Source organism: Chiroxiphia lanceolata, chromosome 16 (genome assembly GCF_009829145.1).
Source record: "Chiroxiphia lanceolata isolate bChiLan1 chromosome 16, bChiLan1.pri, whole genome shotgun sequence".
Lineage (NCBI taxonomy): Eukaryota > Metazoa > Chordata > Aves > Passeriformes > Pipridae > Chiroxiphia > Chiroxiphia lanceolata.
Genome location: NC_045652.1, coordinates 10,471,114 through 10,496,332, shown reverse-complemented (window position 1 = coordinate 10,496,332; position 25,219 = coordinate 10,471,114). Strand labels below are relative to the sequence as shown.

The 25,219-nt window shown below is 44.2% G+C and overlaps 1 protein-coding gene across 2 annotated transcripts in view; it reads right to left on the bottom strand.

Moving 5' to 3' along the window:
- The window catches only part of FAM20C (FAM20C golgi associated secretory pathway kinase), a 58,465-nt gene extending 42,197 nt beyond the window's left edge, over window positions 1-16,268 (bottom strand). Inside the window, exons 1-4 of one of the 2 annotated variants that reach the window (XM_032703836.1) lie at window positions 15,607-16,268; window positions 14,574-15,321; window positions 12,600-12,775; window positions 3,769-3,847 (exon numbers count right to left, since the gene is read on the bottom strand). In XM_032703836.1, coding sequence (XP_032559727.1) covers window positions 3,769-3,847; window positions 12,600-12,775; window positions 14,574-15,100 — 782 coding nt within the window. In that variant the 5' untranslated portion in view covers window positions 15,101-15,321; window positions 15,607-16,268. Of the gene's footprint in view, window positions 1-3,768; window positions 3,848-12,599; window positions 12,776-14,573 lie in introns of both variants that reach the window. The other variant, XM_032703835.1, reaches the window with a different exon arrangement.
- Between the last annotated feature and the right edge of the window lie 8,951 nt (window positions 16,269-25,219).

Sequence of the window (25,219 nt, the reverse complement as noted above, 5' to 3'; positions counted from 1 at the left end):
GAGACGACCAACTGTGATTCAAGGACACTTCATTTTTTGACCCCAAAGTCTCCTCTGGCCTGGTATCACCCTCATGCTGATTGGTTCTCCTTCACTAAAGACTTTAACTGTGAACTTCATCTGCTGAAAGAAACAGCCATGTGGCTCTTACCAATACTGTATTGTGACTTATAATACCAGAAGAAAAGAAAAAAGATGTTAAAAATATCCAGTAAAATCTAAAGTTGGAACAGAACTGGCTTTTATCTGCTTCAGCCAAAAGCAAGTTCACTAGATACAGTAGTATTTCTTTGAATGGAACAAATAAACCTCAAAGATTTTATAATGAATACCCCTTCTGCACATTTGTACAAAGCAGTCTATAAAACTGGGAATGAGAGATGTCATTCTTAAACACAGACCACAGGACACTTTTCTCACAACTCCAGTAACTAGGTATCATTTTCTATTGGATCCTATTTGGCTTTTCCATAAGGAACTGTAAAAACCTCTCTCAAAATCCTGGCACCAGTGTATGCAATAGGAATCCTAACACTGGCTCTGTTGGAGCAGAATTTCCCTCTTCAAGAATAAAGCCTTGGGAGGGAAAAAAATAGCATGTTGGTTTTGTGGCCCAGCCAGCTATTTAACTCCACAAGCTCACAGAAACAAAGGGGAACCAAATAAAACTAGAGAGCGTATGTTCCTTTTGGAGAAATGAGCCAAAACCCTTTGAAATTTATGGCTCTACCCATCCCTATCTGGTAAGTCATAGAGAAAGCTGCAACTGCAGATATCAGCAATCATGAAAATAGGTTTTATTATGCTGTATGTACAATACTAGTACAGTTAGACACACTAATCATGGGAGAAGGGGAGGTTGCTATTTTTCTTCTGTCCCATATGGTAATAATTTTGCATGATTGAACTGTTATGAGCTAAATAAAACTACACATTAAGTGTAAGATACATTGCAAACACATTAAATCTTCCCTGGAGTTTTAGCAAATACGTGCTTTTTCTATCATGCATTTAGAATTAGTAAAGGAATCTACACTGGGCCATAGGATTTATAAATAGATTTGGCTTCCTCTGCAATACTTTATGGGCCATTATTTCAGAAATGAAGATGCAGAGCCACAAATAAATAAAATAATTGCAGCTGATCAGGCTTTATTTACTGCTATCACATTTCCCTGACTTCTAAGCTTCCCTCCTCTCATTTGCTCCACTATCCTGAATCAACAACCAGATGAAGAGCTGTCAGTTAATGTCAAACACAGAGCATAAAAGATGCCAAAGGCTGATTCTGGTTTCCCCACTTCCAAATCCTGCCTGGGCCTTTCCAGAGCTGGCTTTCTCCCTGGATAAATTCCATGTGGAATTGGGAGGCTGGGAAAGGGCAGAGCCAGTGAGATGAGTTCTGCAGGGTCTCCATCAGTTCTCCAGGGACCACATTTTTCTGTGACTCCCCTGCAGAAGTCACTGCCAAAGGTCTGGAGCTCCCTGCTGCCTCTTGTCCTGGGAAAGAACACCCAGCTTTGTGAAGCCTCAATCAAAAGGGTACCCTGTAGAAAAGAGAGAGCACCAGAAACAGCCTGGAAAGTATCTAGTGAGTGAAGAAGATCCTACAAGAAGTCTCCTAGATTTAAAGCCTGGGGATTTTTTAAATTATTTTTATTTCATTCTAGGCTGCTTATTTCTGTATAAAGAAATGATGCTGCAAGCCTCTCCAAGAACATCAACCTCAGTCCATAAGGTGGTGAAAGAGGCCAATGGGACCAGATGCCAAAGGAACCAGGAAGATTTACGCTGGGTGAGCATCTGGCTCCCTGTTCACCATTATCAGAATGAAGACAAATGCTTGCAAACACCCTTATTTAATATCACTAATGTGTTCAGTGACGCTCAGCACAACTGCAGCAGCATTGCTCCTGTAAGGTCTGCTGACTGGAAAAGCAGATGCTGAGTGCTTCTTCCAGGGGTATATGTGATGCAAAGAACAGTGAGAAAACAGGGCACTGCTGCCCCTCAAATCAAGCAAAGGGAATGATTAAGCCATCATCATTTTCTGTTTTGTTCTAGTGGATGGTAGTAATTGCTTCTACACAGGAATGTGGCTACACCTCTATTGTCATCCATCATCCTGCTGAGGCTGTGTATAGCACAGTAGCAGTGGCAAACTTTTGATTTGACCTCATTAGCATTCCCAGAATTACAATGTCATACCAATGATAAAGACTGAGATTATCTGCATCTGAGAAAACAGAGAAGGAGCAAATCACACACTATGTAAAAAGCCAACAGTGCAACTACGACTCTGCCAAATACTTAAAGGCAGCTTGAAACTCGCTTGGTTCTTGATTTTGTATGTGGGACAAGACACAATTAGGAATTGTGCCTATATACATCAAACTTGCAGATAAAGGGGATGGGTTCATGCACTGGTGACCTGAAAATTTGGGGAGAGGACAGGGAGAGGAAGGACAGATGCTGGAGCAGATGCTTTCTGCTACCACCTTCCCTCTGACTTGTCAGTATTGTCTGTGCTTCCTCCAACCTCTCCCAGGCAACCAGAGATCCACTGAAAACAAGGAAAAATTTGTGTGCAATTGGGAAATAACAAATTTGCACAAATGCCTTGTGCTGCCTGAAAGTTCATAGGACTTCCTTGTGATTCCCAGGACAGATGCACATAGGGAGGGTTCCTGCACAAACTTGGGTTGAGGGGCAGGGGGACCAATTCTTTGGCCCTTCTGCAAGTCAAACAAAATCAAGTCAAATCTGTACTTTTCTGAAACCAATCTATAGCAAAATCTATAGTGAAATGGGGAATTTCTCAGCCTCCAGCCAGCAGCTTCCCTCTGAGCTGTGCTCCCCACTACAGCTCTAACACAATGCCAACACATATTCCAAACCACTCATTCTCAGTTACTTTAGTCTTTTATGGACCATCGTAGAGAAAATTAACTGAACTTCCCTACAGTGGGAACAAAAGAAGGAAATGAATTTATTATTCCAGTGGTACCCTTGACACAGATACTGAGTAGCTTCATTAAACATTTTGCAGCCCCGAGCATCTTTGATGAACCCTCTATAATAAGCAGAGTCATTTTCCTTATTACAACACAAACATACAGGTCAGAATTCAGGAGTCATTTGCATCCACTTTGTATTTGAATAACTTATCTCAGTGGGATCTGGGCAGGCACAAATCAAGGCCACATAATCCTAGTCCTTCCCTTTCTCTCCAGAGTCATTACCTTGCAGTTCCACTCTTGGATAACCTCATTTTCACAGACTCAGCATAGCCACAGCCAAATGACTAATACAACCCTTTAACACAAACAACAATAAATCAACTGATTAAATTATAATTTATCAGACAAATACTATTTAGCTCTTCCCAAAGCTGTTCTGAACCACCTCTCTTGTCTGGCCATGTTCCAGAGGAGCACTGACACTAGATAAAGCTCAGACCTGTGCAGTAAGTTTACATAGGAAAGAAATGCTGAAAACATCCTGTATTTATGATGGGAGATTTCACAGAGATCAGAGTGAATAACATTCCTGACAAGACTGTAATGTCTCTGAAGCTTCCTCAGTATCTCTTCCAAAGACCAGTCTAGCAGAACAAGGTATCAACAGACCCCGAAGCTCCAGACTCAGCAACAAGCCTCAGGAATGAGACACGTTAACCTTGAGAGACACTACATCAAACTTTTAACAGCTTAGAAAATGGCTATTCCACCCCAATTTCACTTAACAACACACACTTTTTTGACTTACTTCATTGGTTTGAACAATGCTTGTCCATAGTTCTGGAATGTCATGATCAGCTTCAGCTGGGTGCCTCCTGATTTCATCGCTGGGGAAAAAAAAACCAAAACTGTTTTAAAATGCGACATGTGGATCTACTTAATTCAGCTTCCTTGAAACCAAATCATATCTATTTTGCTCTGTATTAGATGCAGCACTGTGGTACTGGAGCACAAAGCAGGGTAATCCTGACTGGACAACAGATTATTAGAGTACAGGGAAGAACTTTGGGCTGCTGACCAGGACTAAACATGGATTGTACTTCCTGACACATCTTTGTCTTCTCCAACTGGCCACTGTGGGCTCTATAAGCACCCTGACTGAACAGCATAGATAGGAACAGACCATTGGAGTCTTGTTTCTTCCATCTTCAATTGCTCTCAGAGTTCCTTTTGACAAGGGACACGCATTGGGAAAGGAGACGGGGTGCTTTCAAAGACATCTGCAGCTGGGATGTACAGTCCAATGCACAGCAGACATCTCCTTAATTAAAAGCACGAGCAGATACTGCAGCAATCTCTGATCTCTGCTGTGATTTTATTAATGGCTGCTGAGCAGTAGAGATATGTAAATTCACCTCCTCTATGCACAATGGAGTTGTATCCAGCCCAGCTATTAACTTCAAGGGATCCCAAGGTGGTTCATACATGAGAATGGAGCTGTGCAGAGCAGGTCCCTGGTTTGGCTGGGAGGGCAGGAGAGGACACATGGAGGCAGCAAGGACAGTGGCCCACACTGCACACTGAAGGCTATGCTCACCTCCCAGCTGGGAGATAACGGGAATTTAAGACTGATATTTATTATACCAGTCTGAAAAATTTAGACAAAACCACACCAACAGCCAGATTATAGTGTTTCTAAAGTTGGAGTGATTTTTCTATATGTATAAGAATTCATAAAAATGCATTTTATTTGATGATAAGGCTACTTAAAAAAGATAAACATGTACTTTGGCAAACAGCTGCTTTTCTACTGCCTCATTCAGAAGTGCTCTGAATAAATGAAATGACCTATAGCCCAACTCCTTAATGTACCTCTGTGTTGGGAGAGGCAGGGCATGGCTGTCAGGGCTGTGTGGATGAGTCAGGCCTTTAGAGAGGCTTTCTACGAATCATCAGATAATCAATCCCTTTCCTTAGAGTTCTGACAAAACCCATGTCAACTGGAGAACTACATAAATGTCAGGTTATCTTGCTCTGTAAATTTTGGCTTAGAGTTGCCCTTGTTCCACCTATATAGTTTTTTTTCTCTAACCAATGCCATTGGCTGCACATCTTTTTAATTACTTGTCTCTGTGTCTTATCACTGATAGGTCATCAGCTCTCTTTCAGCACTTGTAATCTATACTTTTGCAACAAAATGCTATGCAAATCTGGTTAGTGTAATTATACTTCTAGAATAAAATCCCTCTTGCCTTGCTGTTTTGCTGATCTCAGCCTTCTCTTGCATTTCCAGTTTATCCCAAAGGAACAAATAAATAATTAGAAATTAAAGGGCATTAAGCAATTTGAATTGACCAGGTAAAGCAGAAGCACGTGGCTTTCATGGATTAAACTCCTTCTCTTGTGCAGAACAGGTCAGTTGTTCTGCACCTGAGGGGAGAAGGAGCACTAGGCTTTTTCATACCCAACCCACAGCCTGAGGGCAATGAGAAGCAGAAATCCTCCAGTCCAAAACCTACATGTGGTGCCTCGGGACCATCACACCCAACTGTGCATTCTGGAAACACCCCTGGTGAGTCTGGACAGCAAGCAGGCAGCTAGAGCTGCCCTGGCCTCATGCCCACAGAGACAGGGCAGTCCTGACCACCTTCCCTGCCCAACCACTGCCAAAGGTGCGGGATTTCAAATAAAACATGGAATCACACAACGGCTTGGGTTGGAAGGGACCTTAAATATCAACTACTCTAACCCCCCTGCAATCACAGCAATGCAAAGAAGAAGAAAAAGGGATGTTTCATCACGCCCTTTTCCGAGCACAAAGTTTTGGACACATTAAGGCAACTGGTTTCCCAGAAAGTTGAAGCCACTTGACAGATAATGATTTTGTTAGCAGCCAAACTCCACAGCGAGTATGTCATCACCAGGCAGGGAAATGTATGAAGAAGATTAACAATTTAGAGTAATTCTTCCATGAGAGACACAAGCCTGGTTTCCTGTCAGAAGGAATTGAGCTGAAGTAAGACAAAAGCGTCTCCCTCGTCTTTTTGGATCCCTGGTATTGTGTTGCCTTAATTGGTTGCACCCGCAGCCTCGACCAAACACAAATTTTGCTGGCACGTTGTTCCTCCACTGCTGCGAGGAGCAAACTTTGGGCCCCTCCAAGCCAGAGGGTGACACTGGTGGGAATGGTGTCCCATCGTGCTTTCTGGCAGGGCATGCTGGAACCCACGTGCATCATGGAAAACAGCCCATGCCAGAACTGCACCTTGGTTTCCCACCCCATCATCCAGACTTGTGTGCGGATATTCCCACTTTGTCTGCTCTGCCAGTGCCACAGCTGTGCTGGTCAGGCTGGGGGTGATTCAAGGCCACCCTCCAAATGCAGACTAGTTAGAGCCCAACATTGTAACCCCTGCAGAGATGGAAACACCTAAACTGAGACTGTTCTTTTAAACTCAACAAGACCCTTGCTGTACCTGTAAATTAAGCAGGCTTGGGCGAAGTCCAGGGTGCCCAAATTTTGGGGTGGCAATGCCAGAAAAGAGAAGATCTCATTGGAGATGATTGACTCTGACCTCTAGGTCAGATCACTTCCCTTGTCCTGACTTAGCATCACATCTGCATACTGGCTTCCCCCTCATTTCCTGAGCTGTATTCCTCCAGGAACTCCCTTTTCTGCTCAGACCTCAGTTAAACACACCTCTCTGGCCATTTTGGCCAAATAACGGGAGCCCTGTCACCTTCCAGGGGTTTATCCCAAATCAACATTGCTTGCTCATCTGGAGATATCCTTGTACCTTCATCTACTGCCCACAGGAACATTTCTGAGGAATGTATAATACCCAGAAGCAATGGATCCAATTCTCCAAGGAAGTGGATGATGCTACACCATTGCAGCCTGTCACGTCTGATCAGCAGGCTTAGGGATTTTTACTAAGGCCTTGCAACAAGGCTGTACTGACTCCAAGGGAACCACTAGTCACTCTCTAAATTCACCTTTCTTTTTTTTTTTTTAAGGTTTTTTAATATACTGTAACATCACAGGTCACAAACAGCTCTGTAAAAGGCTTTATAAACCTGCTAGCTCACAACAGGCACTTCAAATCAAGTCTCATACAGCTCCTGGATGTACTGGTACACTGCTACAAACAAATCCCAATACCATCATTACTTTTCATCTTCAGGCAATTCAAAGCCTCTCTTTTCCCCCAAAGTAGAAGGAAATGGAAAGCAGCATTAACCTTTCCTGTTAACCCCGTGTAAGGGCTCTCAAGTGTGATCAGAAATCTTCCAACTTTAGGAGGCTTTGCAAAAAATTCCCTGAGAAATCTTTTTGCTTGAATGACTGGGATTAGAGTCTTGTCCAAAGATTAGTGAAATTGGTGGGATTCTCTCTGTTTCCTCTGTTAGATTTTGGATCAAGCCTGCAAAAATCCCCACTCCATTTACATCTAAGAGCCTGCTGTCACGGCCACATTCCATGTCTGCTACTTCCCCACCTTGTCCCCTCAGCAACACAAGTTCTGAATTCCCTCCCTGAGCCAAATACACCATCCAATACAAGGTACTCTACCTATCATCTCTCAGTCATCTTTTTAAAACTGTATGCCACAGGGTTTCTGGCTACCATCCAGTACTAACTCCCAGTAGAGATACAATCCTGCCCAAAGGGATCTGACCCAGAAGAATTTGGAATTTCAATTGGTCTGGCTTTCCAGCTCCTCTGGTTTACTCCATGATAGCCCTGGTCCTACCAGCCTATCTAGACCATAGGGTTTTCTGATGGAGAGTGAGAGTCCCAACACGATCTTTGAACCTTTTCTGATTCTTTTGGTCAGAATCCAACAAACGTTTTAAAATACATTTAATTATGCAGCGCTAATACCTGAGAAGTGAGATCCAGTCCCAGCCTGGGATGCAATTAACATCTGAAACAGAGGATGTTCAGATCCATTTTGGATTCCTATTTATAGATCAAGCTTAAATCTAACATAAACATGTTGATTGGCTTTAACAAGTAATGCTCTGCCCCAGGCTAGAGACATGGCCCTGTACAAGCTGTAAAGAACATATTTCAAAACAAATTCAAGCCCTCATTATCTCTTAATTTGTCCTTGTTCAGTCAGTTCTGCTAACTTGTTTTTAAAGGACTTTCTTGGTTTAGTCAAGAAAGTAAAAGACTTCTGCAGGGGAAGAGATCTGTGAAATTATTCTTAGGCTTTGTTGTACGTTTTAAGTCCCCTCCTTTCATCTGGAATTGTACATTAAATCAATCTGCTGACTCTTGGCAGATTCATTGTTTTCTTATACAGTAAATCAATGGTGCTACATTTCATTATGTTTTTCGCAAGTTCTCAAAAGCACTTTTTCCTTTCTTTTGGATGAGATTTTTATACTTTTCTTTAGAACCAGAATTTATGTTCAATATTTAGCGTCTTGTCTTTTTCTTCTTCCCCCCTTTTTTTTTTTTTTTGCCTGCCTTGAAGCAGAGTCCACCTCAGGTAATTGCAGCATTTATCCCCTGCGTGAGTAATCTCGCACGCTTGCTTTCTAATTACTGCCTGAACAAACTGAAGGCACCAGAGGTTCAGAAATTACCTCAGTCGGGTTATGTTTCCAAACCTTTACAACCAGAGGATTTAAAGAATCAAAAAATAAACCCCTGCTAAACAGAGGAATCACAAAGGCCTATTCTGCTTACAGGCAGTCCCACAGCAAGATCCTCTGGACAGCAACACAAGCAAGACCAAGCCCACGCTGCCCCTACAAAGCACCATGCCAGAGCTGGTGTTAAGCTGCTGACAGTGCTGCAACAATTATGCACAGACATCTTGTAAATATGCAAGAAAACAGCTAACTATGGTTATTTATGCATGCAATAAACAGTTATGAAAGGCAAAGGAAATGTGCAATTGCCTGTGCATGTACTTCTGAAAATCAGGCTTCAGTGCTCAGTGGAAAAGCAATTCTCTCTAGGCTCCTATTTATGGCAAGAGGAAATTTTCAGTGAATTAAATCAAATTAAGAGCTATCCCTTTATGCTGAACAAAATGAATAGGAAATATATATACTGATGCAGGGCACGGAATTCATCCTCAGCTCGAGAGCCTGGGTAACCCTGTCCTTTTCCAGGCCAGCTCTAGGTGTCACTGTGGGAGCTGGATGTGATGCTCCTTCCCATCCATGGAATTGTTCCATTTAAACTTTAACATCAAGAAAATGTCACCTTGGTGCTCCCTGCTCTTGGGAATTGCTTCTGTCACCGTTTTCATTTTAAAATACCACTGCACGTTTCAGAGTCATGTGAGTGGTTCTAATAGACATGGGAGATCAATCTGGTCACCACTCTCCCCCATAAATAATGCAAGCTGAGCAGAGAAATCACAGTGTGGCCAAGAAGGCTGTTTTGCTGCAGTTTGGATCTAATTACTGTGGGTATCAAGCAAAGCATCTAATTCTATTAGAGCCAAACTAAATCTGAATACTGGGAAGAAACTGGATAAAGCAATATCCCATTTCATCTAATGCATGTAACCCTGTATATTTAATTGTCCTGCTTGCTAAAAGAAGCCTGAAGACTGGGCACTGTATACGTTTCAATTTATTTTATACTCCTAAGCTGATATCTTCCCAGCTGCCTTAGAGGAAGAAAAAACAAGAAACTCAGCAAAAATGGACCATAAGGAAAAAAACAAGACTAATTAGAAGATATGCAGGAGTTTGCAAAGAATGTAACAGACCTATAAATGTCCTTTGGTCAAATATATTACTCTTTATTAATCAGCTTAAATGCTTTTGAATCCCTGTGCTGCTCTGCAGTAAAGCTGAAAACTGGCAGGGATTACATTAAAACATGTATTTTTAAACACTCAAAGAATTTGGAACATAAAATAAGAGATGCTGCATTGTGTAATAAATAATAAAAAAAGAAAGTATATTAACCTCCAGTCTCATCTTAAAAAACATTAACAATATGTTCTTTCTTTTGTTGCAACCTGACAAAGCTCCTGAACCCCCACAGGGACAGACAATGAATGCTCCCACCAAAATTCAGATCCTGGCACCTCTACATCGGCAAAAGTCCCCTTTCCATTTCCATACACTTGATTTTAAACTGGTATTTATGTGTAGGAATCATTCTCTGTCAGTTACCACAGTGGCCAATACCAACACCAAATATACCTCACGGTTTAATATATGGAAATTATACTGATTCATTGCTAGAAACCATGGCTCTGTGTTTTTGTTAGAGGCCTAAGAGGCCCTACCATGCTCTTAAGAGCCTTGCTCAAACATTAACAGAGACAATCCCAAAGGGAATAGCTAATAGCAACCATAAATCTTCCTCTGTGGTCCCATGGCCCTTTCCCCTCGTTGATCTGAAAGCTCTATCAAAATCAGAATTATTGGAAACCCCATGGCACATCTGTATGACACATTAGGTGAAACCACGGCCCCAGGGAAGCAAATGGCAAAACTTCCACTTACGTCACCAGGGTCAGGATTTCACTCCTATGTTTTATGAGGATAATGTTTTGCTGCTAGGATAATTGAAGCACAGACTGGTGAAGCCACATGCCCAGAAGCACAAGACCAAGCCCAGATAATCAAGTGAAGAGTGAGGACTAAACTATTATTTCTTGCTCCTACCTCCATTTTTCTCCCACCAGCTTCTATGTCCCTACATCAACCTTAGCCATCCCACTGCTCTGAAGAAGTGACAGACTTCATGGCTCAAACACTGCCAAGTTTGCTGCAAACACTGCTCTCCTCCTGCACAGACAACACAGCTGAGCTGAGCTGAGCTCTGAAGGGCTGAGGAGGTAAGTAGAGATCGATACACTCAGCAGCCATGCAGTACAAAACACTGCTAGAGCCAGTGCACTTGGTGCAAGCCTCAAGAGATGGGCCAGGAGATGACTTGGCTGAGCATCACCTCACAGTGCTGAGGACACTGCCTGGGCTCTGCTGCTCACTGTGGGGACAGGAAAGGGCACAGACTGCATCTTTCCCTCCTCAACGGACGTGCCCAAAGAGCAACGTCAACATGTGTCACAAAGTGCTGGCTCAATCTCCATTTGCACATGTCACTAATATTCCAAAAATCACTTGGTATTGAGGGGCAAGGTCAGGAAAGGTGAGGGCTATATCAAGGAGAAAATCATCCAGACCATGTCCATACAGAGACTGCTGCTACCTGCAGTGTCACCTCTGAGCTAGGGAAGGGAAAACACATGGTTTAATTGTCAAACCCAACCTCCTTCATGAATCACTCCAATCCAGACTTTTGGGGACAGAAAAGCCAGCACAGGTTAATAAATGAGTCCATGTTTGTCATCTTTCATGAGTTACCTGTCCACTGGACCCTTGAATCCAACATGTGGGATGGCACCTGGATATCACAAAGTGTTTTATTCAAAATGCTGCCCCAGCAGAGCAGCGTGCTGAGCACAGCCACCAGGCAGCAAGATTCATGGAGGCAAAGCTCTCCTGTAGCATCCTGCATTTTCCATCTACTCCATCCCAACCAGCTAAATCAGCCCACTCTTGATGACCAAGGATCTCCTTTATTCCTGCTCAGCAGCCACTGTGATTCACACAATGGAAAATGTAAACCTTAGGGCTGCTTGAGCTATTCTTGCCCAGACCATTTCCTGCTGAAGCTGGGGGAATTTTTGCCTTGCGGGGTTAAAGACCTGCTGACCTCATCCCACAGTGCCAACACACCATCAGCACTTTTACAGAGCTCCTGCTATTTCATCCCTCTGAAAGGGACTTTGCAACTTTGTGGTCAGCACAAGTAACTTCATTTTCTGCGTGGTGGATGGAAACCACTGCCTGCGCTGCAGCTCCCTACCTCTGGAAACCACGGGGTGTGCATTTGTTTAGTATCCCAGGGCTGTCATTTGGGGCTGTGTCATTTTTTTCCCCCCGTGCAGCTACGCGGCTAAATTCAAGGAGACACACGTTGCCATTAAACAACCCTGGAGAAAAGCCCCGAACTGTGTCACCTTGTTTAACCAGAGCCAAAGGTTGACACGGGCACATCCCCGTTGTGGATTTACAAGCAGAATAAACAGAGCTGAACCCTGCTCAGCAGGAGGCTGGCTCGCCTGGAGCTCCCTGCGCGATGCCCAGGGAAGCTGCAGCTCCGGCAGCCGCAGAGCCCCGCGGTGCCGGATGCTCCCGCGGCCATCGCTGCAGGGCTGCAGGTCAGCCGCCTCTCCTTCCTCGGGAACACGAGGCTGTGCCAGACACAGCCTTTTCGATAATAACCAGCCAATAATACAAATCCAGCTCGTGCAAGACGCTATCTGCTTTTTGCCATCCTTTTTTTTTTTTTTTATTATTATTATCGTATTTATTTTAAATAACCGAATAGGGCACTTTCAGCCTGACTGTGACTGAAAGATCTCTGAAGTGAATGGGATTTGCCTTTGCTGGCAGACTTGGCAATTATTCAGGTCATACAGAGCTGGCAATATCTCCTTATGTTTAACAGGGAAAATGAGCAGAGAAGTAAGGAAGCAATGTTGTAGGGACACCGGAGAGAAGCCATGCAAAATATTTATATTCAAACGATGAGATTCTAAACAAAGAGCAAATAATAATAAACAAATAACATATATCCAAACATACCAACACTGGTTATCTTTTGGGAGACAAGGTCTTGGAGTAAAGCCTCAATTGCAGGATTATGTCTGGAATACAACTCGTACCGATTAATGCCAATGTGGAATTTTAACCAGTTTGGATAGGAGTCTATGGAGGTTTCTCCTGTTGGCAAAAATTCTTCATGATGATCTTCATTTTGCCTACCACCAAAAAAAAAAAAAAAAAGAAAAAAAAAACACAACAAGACCCAAAAATTGAGGAGAAAGAAATAATGTTACAGTTTGTAACATACATCAAGAAACAGGGCTTTAGAACGTTGGAAAGGCAAAGCACTACAGAGGGGAAAGAGGTCCCAGGTTTCTCCCTGCACCAGCTCCATGCCAGGAGCAGGCTCCCACCTGGGGTCAATGGGGAGATGGATTCTCACCTCCACTCATCCTGCCTGACTGAAAGGCCACCAAAGTCAGGAGCAAAACTCAGTGTGACATCACTGAGTGTTGGCAGAGCCCCTTATATAGCAGAAACACAGAGCTCAAGTTTTACCTTGTGTTTAGCTTGTATCATGTTACACAGAGCCTTTACAGGTCTGACTCAAAGGAGAGCATCATCCTGAATCTTTATTTAAAAGGAGAGCATCATCCTGAATCTTTATTTAACAGGGACATGGAGCTGGGAACCCAGAGTGCAGCAGCAACCTGACCTGTGGTACCCAATGCTCTCACTCTCTCTCTCCTTTCTTAAATAGAGAGAATGAGAAGAAACTGGATTGCTCTGAACTGATTGCTGAAGAACTGGCTGGTTTTGCCCCTTCCCAAGCAGTGGGATATTTCTACAGCAAGGAATTGTTTAATGACTATTACCTTCTAAATTTCATGCTAGTTCTGTGAACTTTGGCTGCAGGCACTATGGAAAATAAGTACAACAGGCAGCTGCATTGTGAACATCAATGATGATTTCACTGTTCACCTACTGAACAGACTATCCCATATTTTCTATCCAGAGTTCTCTGTGTTTACAGTCATCTCCAGATGTTCAGGCATTTGTGACTTTTTTCTTTCTCTTTTACTCTCAGAGCAACCAGAACTTTTTCAGGTTATTTCCCTTCACAGTCAGTTAGGATTACTAGATGGAAGAGGCCTGGACAATTCACATGCTCATGGGGCGGAAATCAGAATTATTTATCCTCTCTTTCTAAAGGTTTAGATCATGCTGGCTGCTCTGCAGCTTGACAGAGCTTTTGCACGGTACAATGCAGCTGTTTAAACATTACAATGTCAGTGTGTTTGGAAGAGGGTGCTGTTGTATTAGACAACCCTTTTGATTTTTCAGTCATTGAAATTTCTCAGCATTTCTTAGGAGCCAACAGGGCATACGATTCACAGAGGCAACTGGCTGCTTTGAACGCTGGAGAGCAGCGGAGGTGTAGGGCACTGGGAATTAATTGGGGATGAAAAATGTAGCACAGATCTGATCCCGAGAGTGGAAATACCTGCCAGGATGAATGCCTTTGTGGTACTAGACCTTGCTTTTGAGAAAAGTTAATGTATTACTGCCTGGCCTCACTGCTCAGCCCCTTCACCTCTGGATGGGAGACTGGGAAGGTGGGAAGGTGCTGGAGAATAAAGCTCACTATGAGCTCACCCTCACACCGTTGTTCTTGCAACATCTGCCTCGGCTACAGCTGGAGATGGGGCAGACGGACCCTTCGGCCCCAGCGCTCCAGCCTTCTCGTGCTCCTGTGTTTATTCTGTATATCATGGCATTTAATTTTTGAAGGAACACGACCGGCCGAGCCTGCGAATGGTTTCCCTTTTCTCCCAGTGACCCCGAGTCGCTCAGTTTAACCCTCTACCCACTCCAAACCAGCCACGACACCGCTCCTCGCCAGTGCCCGGCTAAACCCCGCGCTACCCAACGCAGGGCAGCGACACGGGGACACGCCGCGTTCCCACCGGGGCGCAGCCGGAGCCCCGTGCGTCCCCCCCCCGGGGCACTCACCACTCGGGCTGCTCGGCCGCCCGCGGGTTGAACCTGATGTCGCTGTTGACATTGAAGAGCAGGTCGCCGTCGGCCAGCGGGGGCAGGGCGGCGCGGTACAGCGGGTGCTCGAAGAGGGCGGCCAGCGGGGCGGCGGCGGCGGCGGCGGCGGGGGGCGGCGGGCGCGGCGCTCCGGGGCCGATCAGCCGCCGCGTCCTCCCCGCCGCCGCCGCCGCCCCCGCGCCGCCTCCAGCGCCTCCACCGCCCGCCGCCCGCTCCGCCGCCGCCTCCCGCGACTGCGAGGAGAGGTTGGAGGCCGGCTCGGCGCTGAAGTCCTGCAGGATCCGCAGCGTGTGCTTGCTGGGCCAGCGCGGGGCGGCGCGGGGCGGCGCGGCGGCGGCGGGCGGCGGGCAGGAACAGCCCGGGCGGCCCTCGGGCCCGCGGCGCTCCAGCCGCGGCAGCAGGTCGATCATGATGTGCATGGTGCAGGCGACGAGGAACACCATCAGGATCAGCACCCGGAACTTGCGGACCAGGAGCATTTTCATGGCCGGGGCGGCTGATGAATTACCGGGGGAAGGGGGAGGGAGGGGAGGCGGCGGCGGAGAGAGCCCGGGCGGGCGCGGGGCTGCCGGGCCCCCCCCGGGGCTCCGGGTTGCTCCTCTCGGGTCGGGAAGCGAGCGATCAAGTCAATAAAGTTACCTCCATAGGCGCCGAGAAATAAACAGGCTAAACCCGATAGGTCCTCATTTCTCAGTATCATCAAGAACTTGGGAGGGGGAGGGGGGAAAAAAAAGAATAAAAGAAAAAAAAATAATAAAAAAAAGGAGCTCCGGACCGAGCCTTTAAAATCAACAGGAAAACAATGCCAGCGGCATGGCAATATAGAAAGCCATCTGTTCACGATTTCTCCTTCTTTTTATTACGGGGATCACAACAAATACCGAGAACTGACTCTTGGAGAGAAACCGGCATCAGACACTGGCGCTGATTAAATAAAATTAAAAAAAAAATACGGGGAGGAGGAGGGGGGAAAGAAAAATATTAAGAAAACCTGTGCGGAAAGGCGACAGAAGAAAAAAAATCATCCATAATATTTGGCTGTGCTGGAAACGCTGACTCCCTTCCCTTGGATTTGAGCAGTGATGCAGCAGAAGCGCTCTCCGCTCGCTCTCGCTCCCTCTCTTCTCTCAGACTCTTTAAGAACATTGGCTGGAATATCATTTTCTTAGAGCAGTTCCAGTTTCTTCGTCCATCGCGTCCAGTGCTCGGGAGAGATTAGTATGTTCAACTGAGATCGAGTCTGGGTGGCTGCTGTATCCGAGCTGGGCTTTTGCTTTGGCTTGGGTTGGTTTTTTTTGGCTGCAAAACTGTCTGATGGCACAACTGCAACATAAAGGTTAAATATGGCACAGAAAAAAAAGAAGGGAGAGAAGGAAGAATTAGAGGAAAGAAACTAATATAAATCAGTAGAGGTTCTTTTTAGCGAAGAGGTCTTTGATCTCTGCTGGGTCTTACAGATCTGCCTTTTAGAGAGAGAGAGAAAGGAAGAGAGAAGGGGGGAGAGAAGGAAAGAGGGGGGAGATATCTTTGGCAGGTGCAGAGTGAAAACCTCTTTCAGCTACACTGAATTCTGGAGACTGGTTGGACTAGTAGCTCTGCAGCTCCAGCTTTCAGTGGGTGTGTTAAATATTATGAGCAAGCCATGATTCCTGCCTTCCTCGCGTCATAGTTAGGAGATTGGCTAAATAAACGCTACAGTGATAGTAACAGGAAAACCTCAACCAAAAGCGGGGTTTTTTTTCCCCTCCTCTCCTCCCTTCTTCCCACCCCCCTTTTCATTCTACTGCAGCTCCAACTGGGGCAAGGAGAGGGCGTCTGTTCCACAAAGGTTTGGGAAAAAAAATATAAAGGGAAAAAAAAAAGTCGTAGGGGAGAGAGGAATCCGCACTAACAGCATTGCGAAGCTGGAGCGCGGTCCGTGCCCTGCTGGGATCAGCGATTCTGCTCCGTCATTGCCCGGGCTGGAAGTGGCGCATCGCCCCCTCCCCTCGCCCCCAACCCCGGCAAGGTCAGCCCGTCAAACCATGTGCTCCGCTCCCTCCCGAGGAACAGCCTTTCCTTCTAATCCGCGATCCTGCGGGCTGTGATAATCCGGGAGCGTGCTGCCCTCTCTCCTGCTGCGTTCGCTGCGCAGTTGGCTCCATGTCTGGGTGGCCTAAAGGCTGATGGAAGTGGTGGTCTTGGGGCCAGGACAGCCCAGGGAGTGCTGTTGACGGTTGTCTAAGGTTGAGGGCACTCTGGAGGAAGGAACAAGCTACTCCTGATCTTGAGGTGATCAGGCAGGGATGCTCAGAGCTGATGATTTTTGTTTTTGGGCAGGGGTCTGCCTGGATTTTATGGTCCATAGCAGGGCTCAAATGATTGTCAAGTGGGGCTGCAGGAGGAATGAAAACGGTAATGTTCATCCTCCAACCCACCACCATCTTTCCACAGAAACATCTCAGTGCTGAATGTGCTGGTCCATTTTTTCCCTGCATTAAGCGGCATTAAAGTATTTATTTTTCTCAAAAGAGATTCCTCCACCTGACAGGTTTCATCCAGCACTGTTCCCTTACTAGGTGTTTCTGCAAAGCCCTGTGCTCTGCTCTCCTCTGAAGCACATCCATGCAATGTTACAATGTTTTGCACAAGGGAAATCACTGCTTTTCCAACAGGAAAATTGATGAAAAAAAAAAGACCTGATGGGGCCATGATCCTATGGACTGCTCTGTACCTTGAGTAGAAACACTTGCTGCCCTAGGGGGACCTTGTAGTCCCAGAGGTACAGCTCCCTGTGGATGCAACACTTTGATTCCCATGGAAGCCATTATGTCACCCTGGATGCTTCAAGTACAAATGTACTTAATTGCAGCAAAATATTTTACTACAGAGCCAGAAGCAAGGCTTTCCATCTTTTTGCACTTTTTCACCAAAATCAGCTTAGAAAAAGGCTTTGTGGACAGCTGACTATGCAGACAGTGACAATGGTTCCTTGTTGTCACTGCCTCCCACTGCTGCTAAATAGCAAGTCTGTATGGTCCTGCTTGGGAAATCGAGTTTGGTTCATAAGTTTACCTCCCCATACAGTGAGCTAACATTCATCTTACTTTAATCTAGTTTAGGAAGTTGGCATTTTAGGCCCATCAGGAAGAGCCTTGAATTTTTGGTTCGGCTGGGGAACCCACAGCTGCTGGGAGGGGATATGAGATGTGAGGGGTGCAGTATGAATGACATATGGAAAACTATCTGTTTCATTTTGGGGTTCTTTTTTTGCCTGCCTGTGGCTGTAGCCTTTCTCCTCCTGCTGTCTCCTAGGGAAATCAGCTGAACTGGGTTATCAATCAAGCCCAAGGGTACAAAAGGGGGCAGGTGGATGCTAGATCCTGTGCCTTGGGGAGTGGAGCGATGGAGGAGGGCAGCCAAAGGCAGTGCTCTGGAAAACGTGAGTAAATGGGCTGTATTGTTTGTCTTACACTCTTTGCTGTGACTTTTTAAAAGAGATCTGAGTGAGATGTGTATGAGGATAGATAATATGACACATTATCTGCTTTAGTATGGCACAGTGGGGTTTGTAGGCTGCAGGTTGGGTTTTTTTCTTAGTGTTTGCCCTACTAAAACTGAGGACTGTAGTATTAGATGGGGGTGAGGCTTATGATGAAGATAAAGTTGCAAATTACTTAAATGAGTTCTTTAAGATAAAGTTGTTTGAATACATCTATTACTTTGCAGTAACAGAACATTGTGTCAAATGTGTTGTAACTCCATGTTCAAGAGTTATATAATGAAAGTGAGACTACCTTTGAAATACAAGCAACTAAATGTAATTAATTACATGACTTTCAAAAGGTGAAATAACAGTACTGTGAACAAGTAACTGATTCCGTGAAACTACATTTTTTTGTTCTCATCAATGTGACCTTTGGTGCTTATTGGCTATTCAGTTAAGTATGGTTTCCTCTAAACTGTGTCTGCCTGAGAACTCAATCTCCCTGACTCTCCTCTATGAGCTGTTTGTTCCTTAAGCCTTTTAGACATTTGAGTTTTATCTAAAGATGGGAGACTGGTGGATGTACCCTGTTCCCTTCTGTACCTGACCTTTGTGGACAAGTTTTGCTGCAACAAAAATGCCCTAGAGATGTGAATAAAGGCGAACTGTCTTATCTGTGCATTTCTCATCTCACCTTCTTTCTTCTTTTTTTTTTTTCTTTTTTTTTTTTTTGGTGGGATGCAGAAGAACTGAGTCTCACTTCTTTGAGATTATAGTTGCTACTTTGTAAATAGCATCCATAGACTAGCAAAAGCAAATATGCTGAAAATGTTGAAACAGCAAATGTCACCAGCAAGGGGTGGCTTGTGGTGAGGAAGCCACAGATTGTTGACGTATGAAGCCTCTGGGATATGTCAAGAGTGGGCTGCAGGTCAGGATAGCCTGGAAATTGGGCAAGGGGTACAAGAGAAGGGGCAGGCAGACTCAGGGACCAGGTCTAAGGTATTCCAAGGCTAGTGCAGCTTCCCAGGACAACCTCATTGCTGACCCTCTGCAAGCGTGAGCTTGGTGCAAGAGAGCTTTTGTGTCTGTGCTGGGATGTGGGGTCTATGTGACCGACGCTTGGTAGGAAAAGGTTCCCTTTTCCTGCTGTAAAGGAAGAAATGGGAATTTGTTTCCAACCAGCTGGATTTCGGCCCTGTCTCCCTGTCTATGTACCATGATGCCCTGGCCCCTTAGCTTTCAGTGCAAGTGCAATATTTGCATGCAGGTTGCCTCCCCTGGCTTCAAACATTTGCCTTCAAGACTTGAATGGATGAGAAAACAAAAACTTCTGTTAACTGATGACTGTTGTTCAAGGTTTTCTTCAAGTAAGCTTTTAAGCAGCAAACTTGTGCGTGTAGAGCCACAGGGTCTTTGTAATAATGCCTGATGTGGGTAATTTAAGAATTTAGTTGTTTATTATTTTACTTCCTGAGGTCTTGGCCTCAGTAAGAAAAATATAAATATTTCTCCTTAACTAAACTCTGTGCTTTCATATGGAATTCCAGTATGTGGCAAAGAGCTTTTCATTTCTGCTGTGCTGTGTGTTGGACCAGCATTACCCCCATAATTGCTGGCATTATGTAAACAAGGACATAATAAGTTCTTAATGGAATATTATTACATTAATAAATCACTGCGTACAGCTCATCTCAATAATTTAAATGAAATCAAGTCCCTTACATAGACTCTTTATTTTCTTTTTGGTCATTGAATTAAAATCTTTCCCCTGTTTTATTGAAGTATTTGAATGTCATTGGGAATTTCACAATGAATTGCTACAATCACAAGCCAAGATTGCTTTGGATCTAACAGGCTTTTTCATGTGGTATTACAAATTAACACTAAGCCCTTCTTTACATGCTCTACCTTTGCTTTTATTTAACAATACAATCAAGAATTTGGGGGGTGTTATTGTCGTATATCCTGGCATTTCCTCATTGTTTTGTGTGATAATTAGTAGCTTATCTGCTGCTGAAATCTGTGTAGATGTTTATTTTCCCTGGTTTTGTCTGCTTGCCTCACTGAGCAGCCACAATGGTCAGTGTACGTGATAGTGTATTCAGGTAAATAAATGAAGCATGGGTTGGGGTGAGTAAACACACCCAGCTATTATATGCTGTTATAACGGTTCTGATGTAAAGCCTGAATGCAGCAGGGCAAGCTGTAAGTCAGGCCTGATTGCACATTTTCAATCAGTGTAATATTTTTATTGTTACTTCTAATGGAAAAATGGATTTTCCTTTCTGAAAGCCTCCATCTATGGTGCTGGAGGTCCTGAGGGCATCACATGCCTCGCCTGGCCCCTGTGGCGATGCTGCCTAGGGTGCCTTTCCTCCCTCTGAAGATTCATGTGCTGACCTAATTTATTGGTGCTTTGCCTTATAAACACAAATCACACTGGCAATCTAGTGAGTACTGCATATTAACCTCCCACACTGCCAAAATCACTTCTATTGCTAAGGAATATACTTGCTACTGAACAGGAAGTAATTCTGTAAGCTTGATGTCACTGTTAACTTTTTTTGTGTATAAGGAATCAGTGATACATGTCTGAAGTGGTGTGCTCATATTTTATTTTTTTTAATAATGCATACTAATATTTTTTGGTTGCTTTCTGGCCCAGGATTTTTTTTAGGTATTTGATATTTTTTGAACAAATGTTGACCAAATCTCCACCCCCCAATTCAAAGAGGCAGCGTGGCGACCTGCTCTTTCCCATGGTGGTTTTTCTAAGGTTGACTGGAGGGGCACTGAGCTGCAAGCCTGAGATAAATAGTGCTGAAAGTAGGGACATGATGGGCTGCCCATTACCAGCAGGGCTGGCTGGTACTGCCATATCATCAGAGCTGGGCAGAGGGGGGGCTTGTCCTGGACATGCATCACCAGCCTCAACTGATTTCAGAAAGCTTCTAGCTCCAGCCTTTTGCTTTGGAGTGTTCCCATTCTTTAATTTGGGATACAATATTCTGGATTATCTAAACCCTGAGGGATTTCTTGATAAACCTGTTGAAAGCACTGAACTCATTATTATATTAAGGCAAGGGAATGGGAGGCTTTTCCCTGCCTGTTTGTTACTCCTCAGCTGTTGCTGCTGCAGATCAAGGGTTGGCTCCTCAGCTGGGATCAGCTGGCCCCCATTTCAATGAAATGCCATCTAATTATATCATCTGAGGATCTGCTCCACAATGCTTAATTCTTCCACTCTCTGGAACAAAGAACTGCCTGGCCATGCAAGAACAAAAACTGTTCTTGTCATTGCCAGAGCAAGGGGGTTGGCCTGTGGAGGGATCACATTTGCTACAGTCATTCAAGTAGAGTAGTGATCTTACATATAGCTACATTACAGAGGGGCTGAAAAATTACCTTCCTAAGTGGTAGGATGTCATAAAGAAAATTAGCTCTTAGGAGGTTGTGTTCTTATCTAAAAATTATCATTGAAACCAAGTCAAAACAGATTATGTTGGTGTGCATGACATAAAAGCATGCACTGCTTGAGTTATCATAATTTCATCTTCCTATAGCAACTGATTCCTTCAAAATAATCGTGATCAAATAACCTGTATTCCTTGTGGACTTTCTGAGTTAGTACATGAATCTTTTTTAAGTGTATAAAACATGGCTTGCTAAATTACACATGAAATAATTTTGCTTTTTTGTTGAAATTGAGGGAGCTACATGATTTATGCCTGGAGAAAATGTGTCCTGATGCTAAAACAAGATGTAGTTACACATCCACATAGGAAGCTTCTGCCTATTGCAGTGTGCAGTCACACATGGATCCATTTGAGTGTATACAAAAACATGAATGCATGCACACATGAACAGCTTAATTGTATACTGAAGAATCTTCTCTGGGAATTCTTTTTTTTAATTTTTTTTTGTTGCAGTCTAATTTTGATTTGCTTGGATGTTTTGACATCTTAACTTGAGCTTTTTTTCCTCTTGACTGGCTACATTTTCAATCATGTAATTTAAAAAAAAAAACCAACAAACAACTGAGGAAGTAAGAGAGTAAACCACAAGACATTTTAAGCATGCCACAGCCTGAAATAGAAATGAAAATACTAATAGAAACCCTCATGGGAGAGTCTGGAAACTAGGCAGTGTAACCTACACAGCTGTGAATTCCTCTGCCCCCAGGAGACACCAGGACTCTCCCCAACCTGGATGGCTCTTGCCAGTATGATTGGGAAAAGTTGCTTCAGCTCCGTTTCCTTGTCTGATGGGAAGAATACCCTGGAGCATTTTGAGATCTATTAATAAAATCCACTACAGGAGAGAAGTGGTGGTATTTTAGGTCTTGCTTCTTTGGAGAATAATTCATACTCCTGATTTTAGCCCCACAAGAAACACAGAATCTTGAGAATATTTTTATAGGAAGGTCTGAAACACTTAGACTTGGGGTGAGTCCTTGAGTTATGAAACCCCTTAAATGTAATAGTGTCCTTATTTATTGGCTTGGTGTGATCTTCCTTTCTAATGAATTGCACTTGCCCTGGGGTTCTCATTCCAGTGCTGGAACCCTGCTAAGGCAGCTGCTCTAGTCCCAGCCTGTGCAGTTCCTTCTTACAGCCTTGAGATCAGACTTAAACCATCCTAGATGGGATTAAGGTGGGCCCAGAGCTGGCTTGGCCTTGATGAAGATGTGGGGAGACTGTTGTTGGGTTGCCAAGGGAGGTGCTGAGGCTCTCTGGTGTCTCCCCATCAGCATGATGGTGTTTCCTGGAACTGTTTTGTTGTCAGTGATTTCCACTCTAGTAGCCCTAAATTTGCTTGTTTCCCTAAGGGTTTTTTTCTCATATTGTTTCACTTTCTGGGTCTTTCTATTGATATGTTGCAATAGTGAATTTTAGTGATTAGACATGGCTGTTTTGCATTTGCTGTTGAAGGTTGGAGGGATGTGTGTGTAGCCCTTTTGGTAAAGCAGCTGTGCTCTTATGAGGGAGGGATGATCTATGAGTTTGGGAATGTGTCACGGTGCTGTGGGCAAGTTTGTTTTCTGTATCTGTTATTTCTTGTCAGGCCTTGGGCTCCTCCAAGGCATGGGTTCAAACACTTGAGACCATTTAGGTGCCTGAGCTGGAGATATAATTGCCATAGACTCCCTTGTAAGTCAGACCTAACTGCCTTTGGGTTTCTCATCCAGTTGAGAGACCAACACAGTTCTTCATATATAGGTTGGAGTAATAAGACTTGATTTATCTGCTCTGTCTCTTCAGAATGGGATGCTTTGAGGCAGAGTGTCTCCCGTATTCTGTGTTTGTACAGTGCCTACAGCAACAGAACTGTATCCTCAGGTGGAATACAGGTTAGAAGAAGGATGGGGATAATATACATACGCAGTGCCTGTAATCCAGTGGTGAAAGTAGTTGCTCACTTACCTTCACTGCTGGAAGGTAAAACCTCTGGCAGTTGCCAAGAAATGTGTCAAGGTTGTAACTCTCAGGTGGGCTGGAAACATGAATGTCAGACATGCAAAGTGGAAGTGGTTTCAAGCACAGGCTTTTGCCTTCTCTGGTCCTTTGAAGACGGAGGTAACTTAAAAAGAAGGGTTAAAAAAAGGTTTCCATGGAAATTTTTGAAACCGGGGAGTGAATATTGGTGTGTGCTTTGTTCTGTGTTCTTCACAGCTGATAGAAGTCACAGTGTAAATGGACTTAACTGCTGAGTGACCTTTGACAAAGCCAGAGAGGAAGTCTTTGTTGTTGTTGTCAGTGACGGTAATTTCTTTTTTTTTTTTTTCCGAGGTAAGAAGTCTTTTTTCAGTGAGGTGATTCACTAGTTTTAACTGAAACTTTGAGACAGAGACACGGTGACAAGATAGCAATTGCAGTGAGTAACAAGGCTCAGTCAATTATTGACCAGCCCATCTCAGCACCTTTGTTTTATTTGCTGACAAAATATCACAACCTTTATACAAAGAGCTGAGCTGGCAGGAACCCAACATTGCCCATTCCTGGTGTGACTGTGAGAAATGAACGTTTTCTTGTTATAAAGTGAATTGAATTCTCTCCTTGCAAAGCTCTTCCTATTATCTTTTGGATTAGTGCTCTGTACATGGCTGTCAGCTCTGATTTCTGTCCTTTCTCATAGGAAAACATGCATAATAGGTACAAGCCAATGCAATAACTGTTGTCTTGTAAAATATTTCAGAAACCCAAGTAAAGTTACCTAGAGCAGGACTAGTATGGCCCAGATCTCAGCTGGAACCCTTTAGACATGACTGCCGTGCATACAGATGACAATGTGTTGATTCATACTTATGAATCCTCCTTCAGATGGCATATCTGCTATTTGTACTGGAGCTAATCATTTCAAGAGCACGTGGGCTTTGTAGTAACGGTGGCTGCAAAGCTCTGCTGTGCTCACATTTTGCGGTGTGAAGGTGTGCAGCTCCCTCCATCCTCTCCAGTTGTCTTCAAGTATAGATCATGCCCTTCTGTCAGGTTGGTCAGGGCAAGGGGTGGGACTCTTCTGTGCTTTTTGCAGGGGTGCTACACTGTTCAGCCAGAAAACTCTGAAAAAGGATTAATGCTTGAAATCCCTGAAGGGGTGGTGCCATGCCCCAGAGCCCTTTGCCTTGATGTGATGGAAGGAGGTTTTTGCAGTTGGGCCTGTTCCCCTCAGCTTCAGGTGGCAGCAAAACCTGGCTGGCCTCCTTATTTGCTTACTGAAGTCAGCAGAAGTTTGACATTCAAGGACTGGACAGGTTGAAGTGAAAGGCTGGAGAAGCCCCTGCTTAGCTCACAGTGGAGACCTTATGCATAACACCAAAAATGTGAGTAGTAGTCTCAATTCACGAATAGTCACCCCTTAGGACTAAGTTTTGCCAAACTGGAATTCAAAACAATGTAGACTTTCACATAATGTAAACCCACAGATTTTTTTGCTTGTTATCCATAAGGTACACTTTAGAATTTCAGTCTACAGATGGAGATGAGGTTTGGGCAAGTCAAGTGCTAGAGGTTAATAAAATGAAAATTAAATTTACTAGTTATATTTAAGATGTGTAGTGATGCAGAAAGCTTCATGGCGTCTGATTGCTTCTATGCCACAGATAACATATAAGCCAGCAAGAAAAATAAAAGTTACA